General features: G+C 31.5%; 1 protein-coding gene across 2 annotated transcripts in view; it reads left to right on the forward strand.

Moving 5' to 3' along the window:
* LOC129803900 (mid1-interacting protein 1-like) overlaps positions 1-22,088 on the forward strand; it is a 79,018-nt gene that overhangs the window by 47,023 nt on the left and 9,907 nt on the right. For both annotated transcript variants that reach the window (XM_055850776.1, XM_055850777.1), the window contains one exon: positions 18,095-18,236. In XM_055850776.1, the coding sequence (XP_055706751.1) occupies positions 18,095-18,236 (142 nt within the window). The remainder of the gene's footprint in view (positions 1-18,094; positions 18,237-22,088) is intronic.

A 22,088-nucleotide genomic window follows, 5' to 3' on the forward strand; every position in this document is an offset into this window, starting at 1 on the left:
ATGCAGAACATGTTAACTTTTATTAGGTTGCATGTTTTTTCATTAAATTTTATTTTTAGAATGTAGAAAGACATGAAAATGTGCAATTACAGTTGTAAAAGTGCTTTGGAGAAAATTTCAGTAGCAATTTTCGCTTTTATTTGCTTTGAGAGAATATGCTCTGAAAGAAAATGTTTTAATAACGGTGAATTGGATTTTAAATGGTCTTAGAAGTTGTTCATTCTCTAATTTGACAAAACTTGATCGTGTTCTTTATGGAATAATATGAGTAAGATCCTTATTTTGACCGATTCAGCAAATAAAACCTTTCCTTCGAGATTATTGACATTCATTATGTCAATTTTAAATGATAAATCTGTCAATTCTATATCGATTCCTTGATGTTGCGTGAACATCTCTGAATTCTTCTATCTATGCGATTCTACCCTTAGTTTAGCATTTTAGATCCTAATGCCACATCTCTTAAATCGGTAAAATTTCATGATATCAAAATTCACATCCATTTCTTTCCAAATAGATTTGCATATATAAGTCTATTTTACTCATTCGAACTCGAAATTAGACTAATCTAAATTTAATTTAGTGTGATGTTCAGATGAAGAAGAAGAAGAGTGTAGAAGAGTGAGATAGACATATATGCAAAACTTTTAAGTAAGAAAGGGATGAGAATTTCGACTTTATGACATTTTCCTGATTTAAAAGGTACGCAGAAGCCATAAGTAAGTACAATTTTTGGGTTAAAGCTAAAGAATTTCATGACAGAAGAAAAAGAGCAATTATTTAACAATAGTTATATAATAATTCTGTTTGTTCTAGCATGTAATTTTCAATTTGTATTGGAGATAGATATATCAGCTATTTTTTTGTTTATTGAGATTTTTTAAATTCAATATCTTTCAAAATTGGACTGAACCTCTAGGCTGAAGGCGTACTGTCCGTTTATGTCTTGTAAAACCTGAAGTTTGAATTATATTCATAGGACAGGACATCAATTTGTGCAATCATTAATTCAAATCCAGTTGTCTCTCAATTTCAATTTAATCCCTATTTCAACGATTTCAACAGTTAATCGTAAACCTAAAAAAAAGCCCAAACAAAACACAAAAATTCGAAAGGCAATCAATATGGAAAAGAGATCAAGTTCAATTGCAATAAAATGCACGAAAAAACATATTCAACGTCAGCCAAAATATAAAAGAGCTATTTGGAACTATTCACAAAACGTGATTTGTGTGTTGAAAGTCACTGCAAAATCGGGCAATTGCAAAGCGAAAGTAGTAATTACAGCTATTTTATTTAAACATTTTTTTTTGACCCTATTATTGTATTTTTGCAAATTTTTCCACTGTAAGAATTTGGGCTGAATTTGCCAGAGTTAAAACTGAGCATAAACATAAGGAAAAATTCCACGATAAAAGTCATCCGAGATGGTGTGATGTAATGTGGGTTGGGTGTTTCTCACAGATCCACCAGTGAATTTTTGTTTTTAGAAGAAGTTTAAAAAAAAAGAGTTTTATTTCGGATATTCCTCCCATAAATAATCCTATTGTGCTGATGGGTTTTCGGCTTCAAAATCAAACAAGAAAATTCCTATTGGATATTGATGAATAAAAATAGAATTGTTTGCTAAAATAGAAATCACCTTGGCGATAAAGCAAATGTAGAAATCAGCTGATCGTATTTTATTTTCATCGTTTTTTTTTTGCTACTTCTTCATCAGACCCATTGATCAGTCTTCTGCGGCATATCGCGAGGGAATATTATTATCATGCGTAAGTGAGTGAGAGCGAGATAAAGAGCGTGAATGAGATAGGGAAGAGAGAAGAAAAGACGTGAAAAAAGCGACTTGAGAAAAACTCACAAAGTTGTGCAATGCTATAAATATTTCCAGTATCAGGAGTATATATATATGGGAGGCTGTATGCCTCCCAGTCTGTGTAATATGGCATTTACTTGATCAGTTTTCAATCGACAGAAAACCTGAAATATCAGCAATTGCACATGCGGAATTCTCGCCTTTGTTCACATCTAAATCATGCGAGATGTGTTTTACAGTCGTACGATGTGTCTCAGCAGAGAAAAATTAAAATGATCTATCGGAAAAGCTACACACAGTCTAATTTTAAGACAAAGGTCGTAGACATTAGTACACATTCACTTGCCACCCAAAATACAAACATCTTATCAAGTTTTTTTTTGTTGGTTTACGAAAAAACACAATACGGGCTTTAGGCTCAGGGTTTATCTACATGGTTTAACTTTTATTATTTTTTAACAGTTGACATTTTTGGAAAAATCACTGTCGATTCTTTTTTATTATAAATTTGAGATCATTATAAAACTAGGCTGTTAGTTCAGTTCAGGCAAGAGACTTTAGAGACTATAGTTTGATTAAGCTTATTTGCATGATTTTCGGTTTATTTTTAAGTTTACTAGAGTAAAAGAATTGTGATTTAGGTCTCACAACATGCTGCACATTTTATTTTTATTAGCCAAAGTTTTATGCCCAACGCACAATAACTTTTGTTTTGTAAACATGTTTTTGACATTTCAGTAAGAGTGAGTGAGATCTAAATCTAGTCATCTCGCTCACTCTTATAGGCATTTCCTAAAACATGTTTACAAAACAAATGTTATTGTGCATTGAGCATTATGACCAGCGCACAATAACTTTTGTATGTAAACATGTTTTCAAAATTTCCCATGAGAATGAGCGAGATGACTATATCTAGATCTCACTCTCATTGAAATGTCAAAAACATGTTTACTAAACAAAAGTTATTGTGTGTTGGGCATTATGCCTAATGCACAATAACTTTTGTTTGTAAACATATTTTCAAAATTTCCTATGAGAATGAGCGAGATAACTAGATCTAGATCTCACTCATTTTCATTGAAATTTCAAAAACATGTTTACAAGACAAATGTTGTTGTGCGTTGAGCATTACTTCTAGATTGGGATCTTATACAGAACTTGTAGACCAGTTACAGAATATAAAATTGAAATTATTGACAGTCCGCTCTACCTGTAGGAGAATTCTGTAATAGTGACAATGTCATATGATAAATTTAAATTTATTTACGTGATAAATACGGAAGAACTATTTAAAAATCCAACTCATAACAATTACTGAGAGCTTCACAGAGCTGTTTAGGATGGTCATTGGATGCTCACTGGGGCTTTAATGTTGTCCTACTGCAGAATTTACTATGAAAATGTGTCATATGACATTGTCATACCGTTACAGGATTCCTCTACTTGACCTGTTTATTAACTTCTGTAACAAGTGTATTGTATATTTTTGAATTATTGGAGAAAATTTGATGTTATTTACATTTTAAATTACAGTAAATTTGAATAATTACTTATTTTTTAGGTTAGCTGTTTTTATTTTCATTTCATAGGTTAGGGTTAATATCTTGGAATTCTAGAATAACATCTTAACTAAAAAAAAGTATAAAGCTAAAAAGCGGAATAAAAGAACGACTGCAGATTCTGAATTAGTCGTTTTAATAAATATAAACATTTCATCTATTGCATCGACGATTGTCGTATCTGCATCTGTTTTGTGTCAGCATTTCAAGCAAGGGGAGATGTCTGTATTGTAGTTTGCACCAAATGCAGATACAAAACAAATTCAGATATGACAACCGTCGCGTCGATGCAACCGACGATTTATTTGTACAGCGAATAAACTGGTTGTTATTATTGAGAAATGGGGTAAATCTCTAGCGTGGAGCTTTAAAATTGGGATTTTCTTTGATATGAAGCTGGACCTTCCCTTGCCTTCCATGATATAATTTAGCTTTACAAATAATTTGTCAAATTAAAATACATCATGATAAGGCTCAATTCCCTTTAAAATCGGAGAAAAGCCCTTATTTCAAAGCTGTTCTAGTTCGAAAGTGCCCCACTTCCCCTTAAGATTTTACTTTGCTTGTCGATCAGGCAGCCACAAAAATTGATGGACTTCGATCATCCAATTTGTCACTTGCTAACCCTACTTTATCAAATGTTTTATTACTAGTTTTTAAATTTCAATTGGAACTTTGGTCCTTGGGGTCCATATATACCAGGCTCATCCCAAAAATATATAGCTTGTAAAATTTGACAGTCATGATTTATTCCAAACTATCATACTGTGAGGGTTTAGGATCTTTGATTAGGGGTCTTTTGAATAAATTTCTTTTATATAATCCTTTACTGGCAAGTCTTACGATCTTAATATTCTTGAGGATCAGCCTGTGTCTATATTTGGGCCACTAGGAAAAATAGTGCAGGTTTTCCAACCTTATTTTAGTTTTAAAATTGATTTTAGATATATTGAATGAAAGAAAATTACACAATTAAGTTGATAGAAAATACAAAAAGTAAGAGTTTAGATTAGAAGGGTTAAGTTAAATTGGGGGGAAACTGGCTCAAGACTGTCAGATTTTATTTCAAAGTTTAGTTTTGCAATCTCAATAAAAACACAAGAAGTAGTTAATTTCATATTGCACTCTCTTTTCCTAATGTTGAGAGAAATGTTTTAATTGACAAAAGAGATTATGTTGCAAAGTCTTTTGAGGTTAGAATGTTGACTTAAGCCAAGTTTTTAAGAAAAGGATTGTTTTTAACCTTAATAACTCACTTAATCACGAAGCTTTCCATATATCGTGAAGGACAGTTTTAGAAATATCAAAGGTTAAGTTATGCAAAAAACTTGGGTTAGGGTCGAACGAACACCTCTTCGACAGGGAACCCCTATTGACACTTTTGTTAAAATGTATCTAATAAAGTGCAAGTAATATGACGTTTTTTCATTAATGTACGTTTTCTGATAAGGATAGGTGTTCAAATTTCGTATTCTAAATGGTACAGAGTAGGGTGTCAGTAAGTCCTGACACGACTTCTTAAAGTGTCAATAGGCGTTCCTTTCACCCTAGTAATAATAGAAATTATTATAAATATCTTACATAGATTTTATGCTTCCAGTACACCTCTTTAGATCAGGAAAATTTCATGAAATCTAAATTTACATCCCTTCATTCCTCAGACGTTTGTAAATGTCTTTCCCACTCGTTCGTACTCTTATTCTTTTCTGTACGTTATTATAGATTTAATTCAGTTTAATCGAATCTTGAACGTGAAAGAATTCAATAGACATACGTAAAATGTGTCAGAAAAAATTGAAATGAATTTGGATTTCACGAAGCTGAAATTTGCATTCAAGTTTCTTTTCGTCTTTATTTTTATTCAGTTGTCAGATTGTGTTTGTGGCATAGTTGTCAAAATACAATTTATAAGTTTAGGGTTACCAAATGATATCTTTAGAATACCAATGGCTCCGCCACACCTTTTAGATCAGGAAAATTTCACACAGTCAAAATTCACATTCTTGTCTTTCCCCAACGTTTTGCATATAACTATCCTACTCTTGCGCACTCTTCTTCTTCTTCTTTTGAACATGTCATCAAATTAAATTTAGTTCGGCCCAATTTTAAGTTTGAGAGTGTGCAATACGCTTATGCAATTTTTTTTGGAAAGAAAGATACGTAAATTTTGATTTTATGAAATTTTTCTGATCTGAAAGGTGTGCCAAGCCATATGGATATCAAGTTTTCGTGAGAAAATACATTTTCAATTTCGTTTTGACAGGAAAAGACGATTAAAGGCAGCATTCAGCCAATAGAGTTACATGAATTTTTTCGATTACATTAGCTGCAGCACACATTTTAAAACAGGAAAATTTCATTAAATCAAAATTCATACTATCTCGTTCTTTCTCAAAACTTTATATGTCTATTCCATTCTTTTGCAATCTTCTTCTTCTATTGTACATCATACAAATTTAAATTTACTTCTGTAAAATTTTCCGTGCGAAAGAGTAAGATAGATGCATCCAAAATATTTGAGAAAGAGATGTGAATTTTGATTTCATGAAATTTTCCTAATCTAAAAAATGTGCTGGAGCTATTTCACTAAATTAAAAAGCCTGTGAATGCCATGATTTGGATATAAAATGTCTTTGTATGTAGGTTGTATCACTGTTAAGGTATCCCTAATACAGAGTCATTTCCAAGAGACTTTTTGTGCAAAGGAATTTCCTCTGTAACTGAGGAAAGCGTAAAAAGTGTGGTTAGTGACTTGACCCAAAAATTATACCAAATAGTAAACAATTGTTGTATAACCTGCACACGAGACTGTTTTTCAGCGTAAAAGCGATGACTGAGTTAAAAGTGTTGAGAAGATACAATTTTTTTTCCAAATGAAATGTATAGGTTTTAGTGGACAAGCCCCCCAAAAATTTTTACATCATCGCTTGCGCGCTATCTTTTGACATTCTGTGCTGTCATATGAAAAGTTCGTTACATCATGTGCAGTTTTTTTTTTAACTTAGGCTCTGTTATTTTCTGCTGAAATAAAAATGCGAAAAGTAAACAAAAGGGTGCATAACGTCATGTTTGCCAGAAAAAAATGATAACTTTCGAGCTGTAGAAATTTTGCTGTTGAGACTTTCTTCAGAGTTGGGGAAACCTACCTCTTTTGTTGCAGGTACTTCACCTTCTCTTCGAATATCTCATTTTGCAATGTTGAGTGTGATTAATGGAGTCAAAAATTGTCTTGACCTTGGTATTTTTACCTTCATATTTTACCTTTTTATTTTGCTCATGTGACTCTTATTGAAATTTTCAAAAAAAAAAATATACTTGCAACTTTTCCTATGGTTCTTCTTCTTAATGTGATCCCTGTTGATTGGGAAATGTGTAAGAATTAATTGACGCACATTGAGCATACTGAAAAATTGTACGTATAGCGAGTGTATAATTAAATAGACATAAATATTCGAGGTCAAATTTCTGTCTATTAGCTGGTTGTTATATGGGAGAAAATCACAGTGAAATATTCACAATTGATTGATGCTTTGTGTGATGATGCCAAAATGGCTTTTACGATGAAGGAGGGAGCTTGTTGGAAAAAAATTTGCATTTGCAAAATATGAAAAGTTTCCTTTTTAACGCCATCGAACAGGCGCATTCAACTTTATAGGCTTTAATTGAAAAATTTCGTTTTTATCCGCGTAAAATTTTTCCAGTCATTCTAAAATACGAAAGAAGCATTGTATTGAAATTGAAAAGCACAATTTTTTAAATGAAATATAGCTCTGCGCATAACTCTTGAATATTTTTGAATTTTATTGCAAAAACCTCTTCGAAAATAACCACCAAGTTGAACGAAAAAATTCATGATATTTAGGCTAAAAAGTGAAATTAATAAAAAAAAATAATGAAACATAAAAAGTGACAGTTTGAAAATCGTGACAATTACATTAATATTTTCCATTCGATATTAAAATAAGATGCTCACTGCTGAATACGACTGCAAATTAGCATTGTGGTCATTCAATGTAGATTTTCTAGTAAAATTAATTATAGATGCTTGTGATTAAATTAATTAGAACTTCTGTTTTCTTTATTTTCTGGACATGTATGCGGGGTAAAGTGTTTAATTATGTATTGCGGCAAGAAGTCAATTCATTCAGTATGGTGTAACCCAATGGAAAAAAATTTGCATTGATTCACATTTATTCTTGTGTCACGACTTGAGGCTTTTGTATTTTAAACACGAATTATATACACGAGGAAGTTTATTGAAAGAATTGATGGAAGACGGTAAATTTTGTAATTGCGGTTTTCTTTTGCGATTACTTTTTGGATTCTCCCCGCGCACAATATACTAAATACGTCAGTACTGCCAACAACATTCTTAACTACTCGTTAACCCTTCAATTAACTTCTTTTTAATAGACCGTTCTTGTGAACTCTAATTTTATGCACTTATACTTCACTGTTGTTCTTCAAGCTTTTTTTGTCTTTAAATTTTGCACAATTATTTTTTTTCCTATAAAAATTTTATAAGAAATTTTGGTAATGTTCAAGTAATTTTGGAAGTTCAATATCTGGTAAAAACGGATTAAGACCTTTTTTCGCTTCTTTTAATTTTATTCGCTACAATGTTTCCAGAATACGATATTCCCTTTGAACGTGTTTTTCCTTAATTAGGGTAAAATGAGGTAATTTGGAACCATTTATAATTTGGGACTTGAGACTTTCTTACTGTATCAGATGAGCAAAGAGCAAACAACGACCGCGAACTAAAAGAAAAAGACGATTAAGAAGAACAGAAACAGCTTTTCATCCTTTTGAATCTCTAAAACAGTGAAAAAATCTCAAATTCCCCAAATTGTAAAATGTTCCAAATTACCCTAATTTACCCTATTCTATGTAAGTTTCCTTTGAAAATGTCAAAATTATTTTTTTAAATAATAAAAAAAAAAGTGTAAACAAAATTGTTCAAAACGTTTTGTAGACTTGATGAGGGTGACAAAATATTTCCAAAACGTTGTGGCGAATAAAAATTGAAAAAAAAACGAAAACAGGTCTTAAAGTCCGTCCTAATCAGATATTTGCACTCTAAGGCCGGTTTCAGACTAGAGGTTTAGCCCAGTTCCCGAATATCTCAAAATCTTAAATAGCGAGAAATTTTATTGCTTTTTGAGAGCCTAATAGATCATTTGTCCTTAATAATCCAATCCTAAGTTAAATTTTCCAAAAAATCGTAATTGATAAAAAATTAGAGAAGTTAAGCCATATAGCTAAACCTTAGGCCTGAAGTCCGTATAACGGACCGTACAAAGTCGAATTTTGGAAGTTATTATCCTTAACGATGATGGACGAACTTTAAGTCGTTCGGGACCGCAGCATATTCTACAAGCCAATTTCATTCCGATTTCATTATTTTTGATAAAAAATATCTTAGCTCATAAACAAATCAAAGTGCTACAAAAATATCTTAGATTTGGACATCCTTATATAGTTTGTAATCATCTACAAGAATTGGATTTTTATCGATTCTAAACAGTCTAAAAAAAAATCTACCCAAAAAGTGTTTTTCCATCCCAGAATCCCAAAAGAAACGAAAATGTTAAGAGGCAACTGTGAATTATCGCAACAGTAACACTTAATTCAGTATATTTTTTAAACCGTTAATTTCAAATTTCGCAATTTTGGGAAATTCCAAAAGAAAATTCTAGTTCTTCAAAGAATATTTAATTTATCCATAAACATTGATCGGAGCGATTTCAACATGAAATTTAGAAAATTGCGCGATTTCTGTACAAAAACCGCAAGATTTTAGCTTCAGCGATCCGTCAGTGGCACATTCGGCACATTAAATCACTTTAATCACATTTAAAGCACCTAATTTTGGATTTTTTTTTGAAATTTAATTAATATTAATATTAGGTTAGAGAATTTAAAAAAAGTAAACCCAGTAGCATATTCATTTTTTCTGGTTCAGTTCACGTCTTGAAAAATTAAAAATTTTACGAAATTTATACAACAAAATTTGCTCAATCATAAGGACAATAATAAAATATTTATGACTCTTATTCACTTTATAAAAAGAAACAAAAACAACTGTAACTAAAATAAATGAATTCAGCTCTGGCAACGCTTGCAGTTAACTTCACGACGTCAGTTATGTGCATGTGCAGTCATTTGAAAATCATGAAATTTTAGAAACATTTTTGAAATTTAGCAAATTTGGTTTTTTTTTTAATCTTCTACATTAAAACCTGACCTTATTGAAAAATATTTTCTGTCAGTTAATTAACAAAATTGTTTAAAAACAAAGGCATGAAATTTTAAAAATTTCCAAAGGAAAAATGAAATTGTTGTAAAACTTCAAAAAATTATTATTTTGAAGTTTCAACACATTGGGAGCAGTTTTCAATTTTCAATTTTTGAAAGCTAATTGTGTTTTTGACAGAATTTTGACATTTTTCTTACAGCAGTACAAACGATTTCCTTCAAAATAGTCATTATTGACTAAAATTTCTCGCAATGCGTAGAGGTCTTTCCTTACTGATTAGGCCTTTTGGTCCTGACTAACACTAAACCTACCTTTTTTTTGGTTTTTTTGCGCGCTCGGTCAAATGACAGACCGCAGTATGTAGTATACTCAACAAATTCTTATTAGAAAAGAGAAGAAAAAATTAACATTAGAACATTGAAAAATATATTAAGAACATATTTTTAAAAAAATCAAAGTTTAATAGCGAGTTTGTAGAGTTTAAATATGTGTTAATTTTAAGAAGTTTTTAAACCGGTCGATTTCACCGGTTTGGGTAAGTTTAGTGTTAAGAGATCTAACAAAATCCTCGATCTCAAGTAAATTTTCAAAAATCGAATTGGATCTTTAGATTTCAAAATTTAGAAAAGTTTTATGACCAGCGTACAATAACTTGTTTGTAAACATGTTTTCAAAATTTCCCATGAGAATGAGCGAGATGACTAGATCTATGTTTCATTCACTCTCATTGAAATGTCAAAAACATGTTTACTAAACAAAAGTTATTGTGAATTGAGCATTATGCCCAACGCACAACAACTTTTGTTTAGTAAACATGTTTTTGACTTTTCAATTAGAGTGAGTGAGATCTAGATCTAGGTATCTCGCTCATTCTCATGGGAAATTTTGAAAACATGTTTACTAACGAATGTTATTGTGCGCTGAGCATTATAAATTTTTTTGAATTGAGATTTTTTTAAATAAACTTTTTATTTCATGAAATACAATGTAAAATAAAGGAAAATTTTTGTAAGTCAAGGCTTTAACTGAAATATTATAATCAAGAAACACGAAGAACGATCTTGAAGTTTGTTTACAGTTCTGCTGAATTAAGGGTTAATAAAAAATTAAAAAAAACAAAGACGTTGGAACGATCATGCGTTTTTGGTCTTATTTTAACACAATCGAAATTTTTATACTTGATTATTTTTTTTTACAAAAAAAAACTTGCTTCAAAAGCATTTTCTCTGAGTGAGTGTTGACTTCTTTAGTGTTTCTTGAAGCTTCTCACTCTTGATGGTGGGGAATTTCTGTATACTTTTTCTTTTGGAATGTCTCAGAAAGCAATTTACCAAAGTCCGTCAAGAGCTCTCTTAATGCTAAATACTGCAGTTTTTACTGGAATCTCTGCCGTGGCAAAGTGAAAGTTAACTGTATATTGACATTTAAGGAATAATTGGTATTTCTTCTTTTTTTTGCAATTTATGCCAACTGAAAGAATTTCTACAAGTTAATGCCTTTTTAATATGGAGAAATAGAACAAAATGGATTAAAGAAAAATTTTCCTTGCACCCTTACCTTTCAGGTCAATTGATTGTTGATTTATTGTAATGTATTCCAGAAAATTTCCCATAACGTATCAATTGAGTGTTTGTGCACTCGGAGTTGCCATCGCATGAGGTCAGAAAAATCGATCTGTCACCTGACCTATCCACCAAAGGAACATAATTACAATATTTATTAGGCTATGATCTAAATTCAAGCAAAACACCTGTTGACAGAATTATTGGAATATTGTAAAATTTTGTTGTTGGGGGAATTATCCAGAATATAATCAATTTTATTCAACGATTTATGAATGGAATTTTTCCAGAGCAAATCACAGAATAGAAAAAAAAACAAGCGTAGATTGCACCTTAATTGCTCGATGTTTATTGAGAGATTTCTTACAGCATGTCATAATAATAATGTGTATAAGTATAGAAGAGTTATGAGGAACAAGAAGTTGTCTTGTAAATTCATTTACCTGCTTTTCAATGAGTTGATTCTTAATGATGTACTTTCTGGAATTATCGATCGTGCGTCAGAATTTAAGTCCAGTAATTGAAATGGATATTTTATTTCACTTCAAAAGTATCAGATAAAATGCGCAAAAGAGATAATCTTGTCAAAAAAAAAATGTGAGAATAAGTTGGAAATAAAACTTACTTCCTGTTTAAGTGTTAATTTGCTGAGAGTTGCCAAAGACATTTTTCGGGAGTAAAGTGTGAGGAATAAGTTAGTTCGCTCAGCTGAAAAGAACTCATAAATAATGCAGTAAAAATTACTCAGCGGAAATGACACTTCTTAAAAGAAAAAAAATTGTTCTAAGAAAAATAAATCTTAAATCGAGTAAAACTTATCTTGATTTCCGTTCTAGAGTCTAGAGTAAAAAATTTAAATCTTTACAAAAATGGGTTTAGCATCTATGATAGTGGCAAGTAAAATAAGGAAGTTTTTATTTTCCTTTTACCACTTCCATGAAAATACTAAAGTACTGGTCAAGTCAATTTTTTACCGCTCATTTGTACTATATCATTAATATCAGGAAAATATGGTACATATTTTAAGTTAGTCAATATTTAAGTTAGCAAACAATTCATATTTGTTCAGCCTATTCAACTTCTTCTATAGGTACGGCACACAAACTTTCTATTTCTAAGTTATTTTGGGCAACCTATTGAGAGATTTATAAATCGGTTATGAAAACCGGTTATGAACTGATAAGTAATCATTGTGCGGGAATAGGTTGCATTACCATTATTTCAATTTCACTTCATCTTAATTTGAGCGTTCTTTTGAGCGATTTATTTATCTGTTCAATCGTTTTAAATAAATTGAGCTACTAAATTAAACAATATTAACCAATATAATTTTTTAAATAAATCAGGAAAGAGAATTTATAGCATTTAGTATAGCAAATGATTGACTATAGATCTTGAAAAATTACTAAAATTGCTAATTTATTTATGATTTCGAGACCTTCAAGAACTGGGTTAAACCGTTAGCCTGAAACCCATTCAAGCATTTCTGATAGATTTTGATTAATGTAATAAAATTATTTTTGCCACTAAATCTGGCAACACTACGTATAACTTCATAAATTTGCTAAAATCTCGAAATTTATGATATTTAAATAATTAAAAAAGTCAAAGTTAAAATATTTTTAGCCCTAATGGCTCTGGAATTCATTAAGATATAAATCTTTTTCTTCTAACACGTAAGAAAAGGGACAGATAATCCTAACCGGCTTATGTAGGTGAGATTCTTAACGTGAGCTAACTCGGAGTGCATGCAAATTCGATTTGGAGCTGAAGTTGGGAGACGCCATTCAGTTATCTTGAATCAAATTCGTGAAATTATACAAATTTTGTATTTAAACCAAAATATCAAGGATTTGGATGAACTGGCACAAAAGTAATATATGGGTGAAATGTAGACCAGAATGTTCTCTATAATTTTGCCGTAGAACTTGAACTCATCGATTACTCAGAAGCCAAGATAAGCGAGGTTTTTTGTTTCTTAACTCGTTTTTTCATCCAGAGTGCCCCAAGTAGTCATTTGTTGAACTTCAACTATATCAAAGAATTGTTGTATTTTGCGGGACTTTCCATTTAAACCCCTATTTTAAGTGTCTTGGTGGAGTAGAGGCAGTCAAATTGACATCTGAGTCATTTCAAAGCGTTATTATGGGAAAAATCAATTTTTTCACACTTAAACGGCAAAATCGGAGTGATAGCGTAGTCTGAGTGGAAAATGATGTATAGACGAAATGTAGAGACAAATGTGCTCTACAATTATGTCGAAGTAATCATCAAAATCGGTTCAGCGATAGTCGAGATAATTGAGGTTATGTGATATTGAAATTGGTTTTTCGACTGTGGCGCCCCTGGTGTTAGTTCCACGTAGTTCAAATATTCTAGAAAGTTGTAGTATTTGGTGAGATCTTTCGTTTAAGCCCTCATTCATCAAAATCGGTCACATAGAACCGGAGATATGATTTTTTGAATTTCGTGAACTTTGACCCCTCATATCTCCGGTTCTATTGAAACCACAGCGCACATACGCACCATTTTGGAAACGTCCTAGACTGGACTACAACATACTAAAATTTCATTAACTTGCACAATGCCGTTTTTGAGGAAAGTGACTTTGAATTTCGATGAATTTTGACGCTATCACAGCGCCACCTGTGGTGACTTTTTGAACTTCCATCTGAAAGTGCTCATCGAGACGAAACCAAAAAGGTAAAATTTAGGTCGCTATGTTAATTAGAACCGGAGATAGAGGCCGGTCAATGTTCGAACTTTGACCCCTTATAGCTCGGGTCAGGGGTTTTAGATCGACTTAAGGTTTTTTTTGTTTGATAGGTATAATCAACGGCTACAACATACTAAAATTTTAGCCCGATGCACAATGGAATTTTTGAGTTATTTAACTTTTAAGATTTAAAAATTTTCTTTTTAAAAAAAGCGCCCCTAGCGGTGGTTTTATGAACTTGCGATGTTAGAAGGGGAAGTGGCATTTCACGAGAGCTTTCCAAAAAGCCCTCACTTTTTAAATTCTGACAATTAGAACCGGAGTTATGGCCATTTTAAGAAATTTTTTTTGGACCCTTATAGCTCGGGTCAGGGGGGTCGGGGGACCTTAAGTTTGGTATTGATGGAAAGCTCTAAGGCCCAGCTATAACATACTAAAATTTGAGCCCGCTCGATGCCATAGGGGCGGAGCTATTGAGAAAACAAAAAAAAGGGGGGTCTTCAAAATGGCGGAAGGAGGGGTGGGGGGTGGGGGGTCTATGCACCAAGTTGCAATTTTCACCCGATATATAACCTTTGCCGAAAACCGCAAGTCGATATCTTTTTTAGTTTAGGAGCTATTAAGCTCCAAAGAGCGGCCGGCCGGCCGGCCGGCCGGGAACGTAAAATAGCCACATATATATTCGTGATCAGGAAGTGCTGAAACACATTTTGGCCAAGTTTGAGGTCGATCGGACGACATGAAATTTTGTTAGGATTATAGTAGGTGAGATTGTTAAGAATCTCACCTAATAAGACTTATATGGGCTTTAGACCTAAGGCTTAGCCATATGGCTTAATTTTTCTAATTTCTTATCAGTCGAGATATTTTTGGAAAATTCATTCTAGCTTATAATTGATATAAAGGACAAATAATCTATTAAATTCGATTAAAAAATACAATGGAATTGGTTGCTATTTAAAATGACTAGACCTATGGAAACTGGGTTAAACCTCTTAGTCTGCAGACCACTTTAGGCAAAATTTCAGACTTAAAAAGTAAAGACTAACAATATCACGATTCAAAGCATCCATCCTATTCTGAGTTAGGTATAATGCTTATAAATAATTTTCGCTGAAATTAGGCGTTTGTAATTTCTTTTACATTTTCATGCAAAAGTTTTTACTTTACCTAGGCCAACAGTCAAGCGATCCTTTGTGACTTGAAAAGATCTCCGATAGTTCCTTAAAACATTTTGATGCATAAATAAATTTTTCATAAAATTAATTAACTTTTTCTATTTGGAATTTTACCAATCACCTGGCATACTTTTGATGTTTTTTTTGTTGTTTGTGTTTCGTCAAAAGCAAACCCAGCCGTGGGGTTGCCATATGATATGCGTAGGTTTCGCGTGGATTTTCATAAATAGAAATGTTTTCGAACTAGTTTTGCACAGCAAATTCGATTTTGAATTTAGATTTTGGTTCATAGTAAGTTTAAAATGACCATAAGTGGTACAGAAACAATAGAAAAAGAGACACAGATTTGTAAATTGATTTCTAAAAGCACATTTGTATCATGTCTATTTTTATTATGTCTATTAAAGATTTTCAATTTTAAAATATCCAATTTATTTTAACTTCTAAAGCTGAAACCCTAGAAACTTTACAATAATCAAACTAAGATTGAATGGACAATCTTCTTTATTTTTTTTAGTTTTGAAACTGTTTTTGAAACTTTTTGAATAGTAAAAAAATTATGAGAACTTGTGATGAAATGTTTCAAGTGTTATGAGTTCAAAAATCACAACTCTTTTCTTTCAGAATAGGAAATCCTTAATTTTGAATTTAGTCCGCCCGGTACACCTTTTTGTTCAAGAAAATTTCATGAAATCAAAATTTATATCCTTTTGTTTTTCAATTATTTTGCAATTACCTTACATTTTCATTTCAAACTCTTCTTCTTCTCGTGAGAATAAAACAAAAATCAATTTAGATTTTCTTACCGAAGGAAATTTTGATTTCATGAACTTTTGCTGACCTAAAAGTTGTACCAGAAACTTTTTAAGTAAGGAAAGTTTCATAAAATCAAAATTTCCATCGTTGTGTTTCTCAAACGTTTTCCATTTGTCTGTTCTAATGGCTCTGGCACACCTTTTAGATCAGGAAAATTTCATAAAGTCAAAATTTATATTCCTTTCCTTCTTAAAAGCTTTGGATATATCTATCCTACTTTTTCGCACTCTACTTCTTCTTCTTCTTCGTTTGAACATCACACAAAATTAAATTTAGTTTAGTCCAATTTGGAGACCGAAAGAGTCTGACAGACTTATGCAAATCTTTTGAAAAAAGAAAGGGACGTGAATTTCGATTTCATACCGAGCTTGATTTTTGATTGATACCGATTTAAAAGGTGTGCCAGAGGCTTAAGCTTTTGTTTCAAAATCTTCTTTTCGTGAACATAATAAAAAAAAAACAATTTAGATTTGAATGTGAACCGAAGGAAATTTTGATTTCATGAAGTTTTCCTGACCTAAAAGGTGTACTAAAGATCTTTTAAGTTGGGAAAGTTTCATGAATTAAAACTTTCCATCCTTTGGTTTCTCAAATATTTTGTAGTTTTCTATCCTACAGTTTTGTTTCGAACTCTTCTTCTTCTCGTGAACGTCACAAAAAAATCAATTTAAATTTAAGTCTTTAACGACGAGACATATTTTACGGATTGAAAATCATCAATAAAAATAAACTGAGAAACTTAATCAATTATAAGTCTTACATCTAACCTTGGAAAGTCCAACAGAGTCTAATTCGGTGTATTTTGTGCATCTAAGAACGATAGGGACAAAAATAGCCCAAAAATTTAAGTAATTTTTCTGACAATACCAATGAATAATATTTTTCGCTTCAATGAAAAATATTACGTATGAGTATTGTAGTTATTATTGGCAAAAGGGTTTTGCGTAAAAAAATTATAAGTATAAAAAATAAATAAAATCTGTAATGAATTTCAGAATTTAAAAATTCGCCATTTTTGAGCTTGAATATTTACTACATAGCATATAGCTAGAGACTTGCAAAAAATATTTTAGATTCTTTCAACTTTCTACTTTACAATTATGTACAGACATAAGAAAAAAATAACTTTAGGTAGTCAGGAAAAAAATATTTTCTTTATGGGACACCGGTGTTCCAATCGTCCTTAAAGGGTTAAGTACTAAGCAAGGGATGAAAAATTGATCTCAATAATTTTCAAGTGGCATAAATATGTAATAATAAATCTTTAAGTTTTCTTTGTCTCAAAATATTTCTAAATTTCCCACCAAGTGAAAAGGAGACTTAACACAGCAGAAAAATAGCCAATAAATTGTACGATAAATTATACAATTGTTTTGTATGAACTAATTTGTATTATTCAATTGATGTGAACATTGCTTCATTTTGTTAAGTGTGAAATTTAATTTTTTATTTATTTCTTTTTTTTATTTCTTTGCAATGCAACGAAGAAAAAAATCCAACACGAGCAATTGCACAGTTTCCCTTTGTGAATATTTAATGAATGACATGACACCATAAAAAAGATGATGAAGTTGAAAATTGAAGAGAGGGAAATAACACTTTAATACACCCACTAAAAGTTCAATGCCAAATACCTTCAAATTGTATTATATTGATTTTATGGGGCTTAACCGGGGATTTGTCTGAGAGTATTGGGCTAAAAGTTTTTTTGTTCATGTGAATCGATTTTCGATGAAAATTCTGAGTCATTGAAGAATTTTCTTCTAGCGCAAACTTACGTCACGTGATGGTCTGATTTGAGTCAGCCCATTTAGAACCGAGTGTAATTCCTACACGTTGACTAATGGAAGTGATACTTGAGAAATTTATCAACAATTGTACTAATTGGACAATATTTTAAGGAGGGGATTTTGCTTCATGAGATTCGCATCATTCCACAGAAATATTTGTGTCAGAGTGAAGAATTATAGACTTTCGCAGTCGAACATGATCATTAATGTAAAAAAAAGACAACAACTTTGCAAAAAATCCCCACCCAGAAATTTCATTCACAAAAAGCTAAAAACCATTAATTTTGATGGACAGTTGATTGGAAATAGTGGAAATTCTTTTGCAGGTCAATGTGTCTTTTTTTGTTGTTGCAAAATTTACTTCATACCTCATTTGCCTTTCTCTCTGATCTTTGCAGAAACTGTCTGAGGCGAATTGCTCGTCACGATGATCAGGAATTCTCCAATCAGAGCATAATCAATGTGATGGAGAAATTTGTAAAGACAGTCAATGCCATGGATGAAACAATTCTCGTTCCTTCCCGCCTTATGGATCGTCAGGTGAGTGTTCTTATCTATGCTTCATTATTCTCTTTTTCCCCTTGCCCCGTCTAAATTCTTATTAACTCTTTCGCGTCCATAGGGTCATATATGACCCGGGGAAAAAAGTTTCTTTTTGGCTATTTACATTAATTGAAATCTAACTGGAGTCTTGAGAAAATGAGCCAAGAATCTTACATCCTTCTATTATGATGTCGTGCACGAACAGATAGATTTCAATTAATGTAAATACCCAAAAAAAAACTTTTTTCCCCGAGTCATGACATTACCCTATGGACGCGAAAGAGTTAAAGAATTTTATATCTTGCGTATTTTCAAGAGCTTCAAGATAAGAACATGAACTTCATTTTGTTCTCTATAAAGTGATTGGCAAGATGTATGCCATGAATTGTTTTAATTCTTTTTCGCAATAAACCTACATTGAAATTGTTAAGAAAATGATAAAAACGATTGTGAATTGTTTATTTCTTATCCGATGATACTAAAGAACACTTTGCAAACGATTTAGTTTAATGATTTCCTTAATTAAAGTCATTTATTTAGGATGAAATTGCTGATTGTTTGAATCAGATTTTATAGCTAATTTATTTTTCCAAAATATCCCTTTATATAAAAATCAGATAACAATCCATGAATCTGGCTAATGATCCCGATGGGAAATTGAGCAAAAAATAATTTTAATGACGAAAAAGTGATTTATAGCGCTATTCCAATGAAAAATGAACATGTTTTTTAGCTCTTTACCATTCTCAAATGCTACTGCATAATCGTCTTTTCAATGTTGGTTCCTGTCTCAACTGTTTCTCCCAGTTCTCACCGTGTTCTAAAACCACCAAATACTCGTGATAGAAATCAATACTAAGAAAAGTCGATAATGTAGAAGCGCTTGAGAACAATAAAGTTCTAAAAAGAATGTTGAGGAGAGAGATTTCCCTTTTTCATTTTCTATTGGAATAGCACAACGGTGTAATGGAAAATGAATGTACTTTCTTTTTAGCTCTTTTCCATTCTCAAGTGCTACTGCATTATCGTCTTTTCTATTTTGGTTCCTGTCTAGACTGTTTTTCTCAGTCCTCACCGTATTCTAAAACCACCAAACACTCGTGATAGAAACCAATATTAAGAAAAGTCGATAATGTAGAAGCGCTTGAGAACAATATAGTTCTAAAAAGAATATTCAAGAGAGAGATTTCCCGTTTTCATTTTTTATTAGAATATCACCATTATGTCCCTTATCAAATGATACAAATGAATGATTTACTAAAGAGTTACGTTTTTAAATTGTATTTATTTTTAAAAAAAAATCATATTTTATAGCTAATTTATTTAAAGTTCAGGATGGAAAATGGTACAAAAAGTACTTTTTAATAGTTGACGTCTTCTAGATAAATATTCTGATTATAGTTTTTTTTTTTGCAAAGAAACTTAATTCCAGACATTGACCTTTGAATTGAGCAATAAACATTTTAACTAACTCATGAATAGTCTAATGAATTTCCGTTTAAATAGTTTTTTTTTATTTTTATGAGACTTTTTATATTTGAGACTCTAAAATTTTCATAAAATTTTACCCAAAATTGCAACATTTTCGCAGGAAGAGAATGAATAAATTAATACGATATGATTATTATTAAACATTTAATTGACGACATAGAATTATAATAAAAATAATGTCTTTTTTTTTATTATCTGAATAATTATTTAATTGAAATATAAAATTTGAATTGAATTGAATAATTATGTGAACAATAAAATTTATAAATTGATTTCACCTCGCTAGCAAATTTCTGGAAATGCATAAGTAATTAATTCAATTTAAATTTATTTCAATAAATTGCGTTGGGTTTGCCGCCGACTTCTTACTACTAATATACCTAGGACAGGATCTGAAAATCTAGGTTCACTTATCACATAAACCTAATACACATTGTGTATCAATTGAATTTGAAAAAATCAATAATCTTATTTGAGTTCAGGCAAGGAAATAGGGATAAGACCAAAACGACAGTCTAGAAATTATTAACTACTTTATAATATTTATGTAAATTAATTTATGTATTTAAGAACATTTTGCAAAATAATTCATTTAATAATCTATTATTTACAATATTTTATTCTAGTGAAAATACTACAGCGTTTTTTTATCATTTAGGAATTTAATATTTACATAAAACTAAAAATTTTATAAACTGACTCCTAAAATCTTTATAGGACTTTATCCAGTTGTTTCCTTAATGATTTCCTGGAACAGTCACTTAGTTGCTATTTACAACTCGTTTTTGAAATTGCATAATCTCTTTATCTTATCAAAAAAAATATATATGGTCCAAAATGGTCTAAAAATAATGAAGATTGGTTTCAGTAGAACACTTCAGTAACAAGATAAATTTCTTGTCTGGTGCCTTACATGTTAAATCCGGTCTTAATCTGGAATTAAGACAATCAAAAAATGAAATAATGAAACAGATCATTGGCTTGTTTATTTTATTATTTCTCTTTTAGGGTTTTTGCTTTCATAACCGGGATTATACTTATCGAATTATGGCGTTTGATTAACAAAATTCACAAACCTAAGAATCATACATTTTATTGTAGGGCTTCAAATCAAGAAATCCAATGGAATTCATGGACAAAAAAAAACATGCTAAACCTAAATCGTGGTCAAGACTAAATTTCCACACAATGCGCCCTTGGATTAATTTCGGTATCTTTCACTTTGCTGAGACAAGAGAGATAACTATCAAATTCTGTGAGTGATTGAAGGGAAAAATGAATTAATAAAATGTTTACTGATACTTCATTGGAACGCAATAAAAAAAAATTATTGGCAAATTATAGTGAGAATAAGTTCTTGTCCTACATAATTTATTTGATGAGTTAATCGTTAGAAATTTGAATTGAAAAAAAAAGAATTACAGAACTTAACGGTTATCTGAGCAAAAAATCTACAGTTAAATGATTAACTTGCAATTTCCAATTTGTTGCTCGAACTCACAAACGATTAGAGATATCAAGTTATGAACTTAGAATCATCAAGGGGATACTTCATGAAACCTACACCAGAAAATCATGATCTAATCGAATTTTACATGGAGAGAGCAAAAAAAAATTGGTAGAGACGTGACATTGATAATTTTACAATAGATAGTCAATCATATCTATTAAACTACTTTTTCTTTTGATTAGCGTATAGTACTAACCTATAGAATTCACTTAATATTAATAAGTCAATCAATAAATTACTTTATGTTGCCTTATTTATTTTTAAGGTCTTGGCGAATATTAGGTGAGATTCTTAACAATCTCACCTACTATAATCCTAACAAAATTTCATGTCGTCCGATCGACCTCAAACTTGGCCAAAATGTGTTTCGCCACTTCCTGATCACGAATATATATGTGGCTATTTTACGTTCCCGGCCGGCCGGCCGGCCGGCCGCTCTTTGGAGGTTAATAGCTCCTAAACTAAAAAAGATATCGACTTGCGGTTTTCGGCAAAGGTTATATATCGGGTGAAAATTGCAACTTGGTGCATTGACCCCCCACCCCCCACCCCTCCTTCCGCCATTTTGAAGACCCCCCTTTTTTTGCTTTCTCAATAGCTCCGTCCCTATGGCATCGAGCGGGCTCAAATTTTAGTATGTTATAGCTGGGCCTTAGAGCTTTCCATCAATACCAAACTTAAGGTCCCCCGACCCCCCTGACCCGAGCTATAAGGGTCCAAAAAAAATTTCTTAAAATGGCCATAACTCCGGTTCTAATTGTCAGAATTTAAAAAGTGAGGGCTTTTTGGAAAGCTCTCGTGAAATGCCACTTCCCCTTCTAACATCGCAAGTTCATAAAACCACCGCT

This window comes from Phlebotomus papatasi, chromosome 2, assembly GCF_024763615.1.
Source record: "Phlebotomus papatasi isolate M1 chromosome 2, Ppap_2.1, whole genome shotgun sequence".
Taxonomy (NCBI): domain Eukaryota; kingdom Metazoa; phylum Arthropoda; class Insecta; order Diptera; family Psychodidae; genus Phlebotomus; species Phlebotomus papatasi.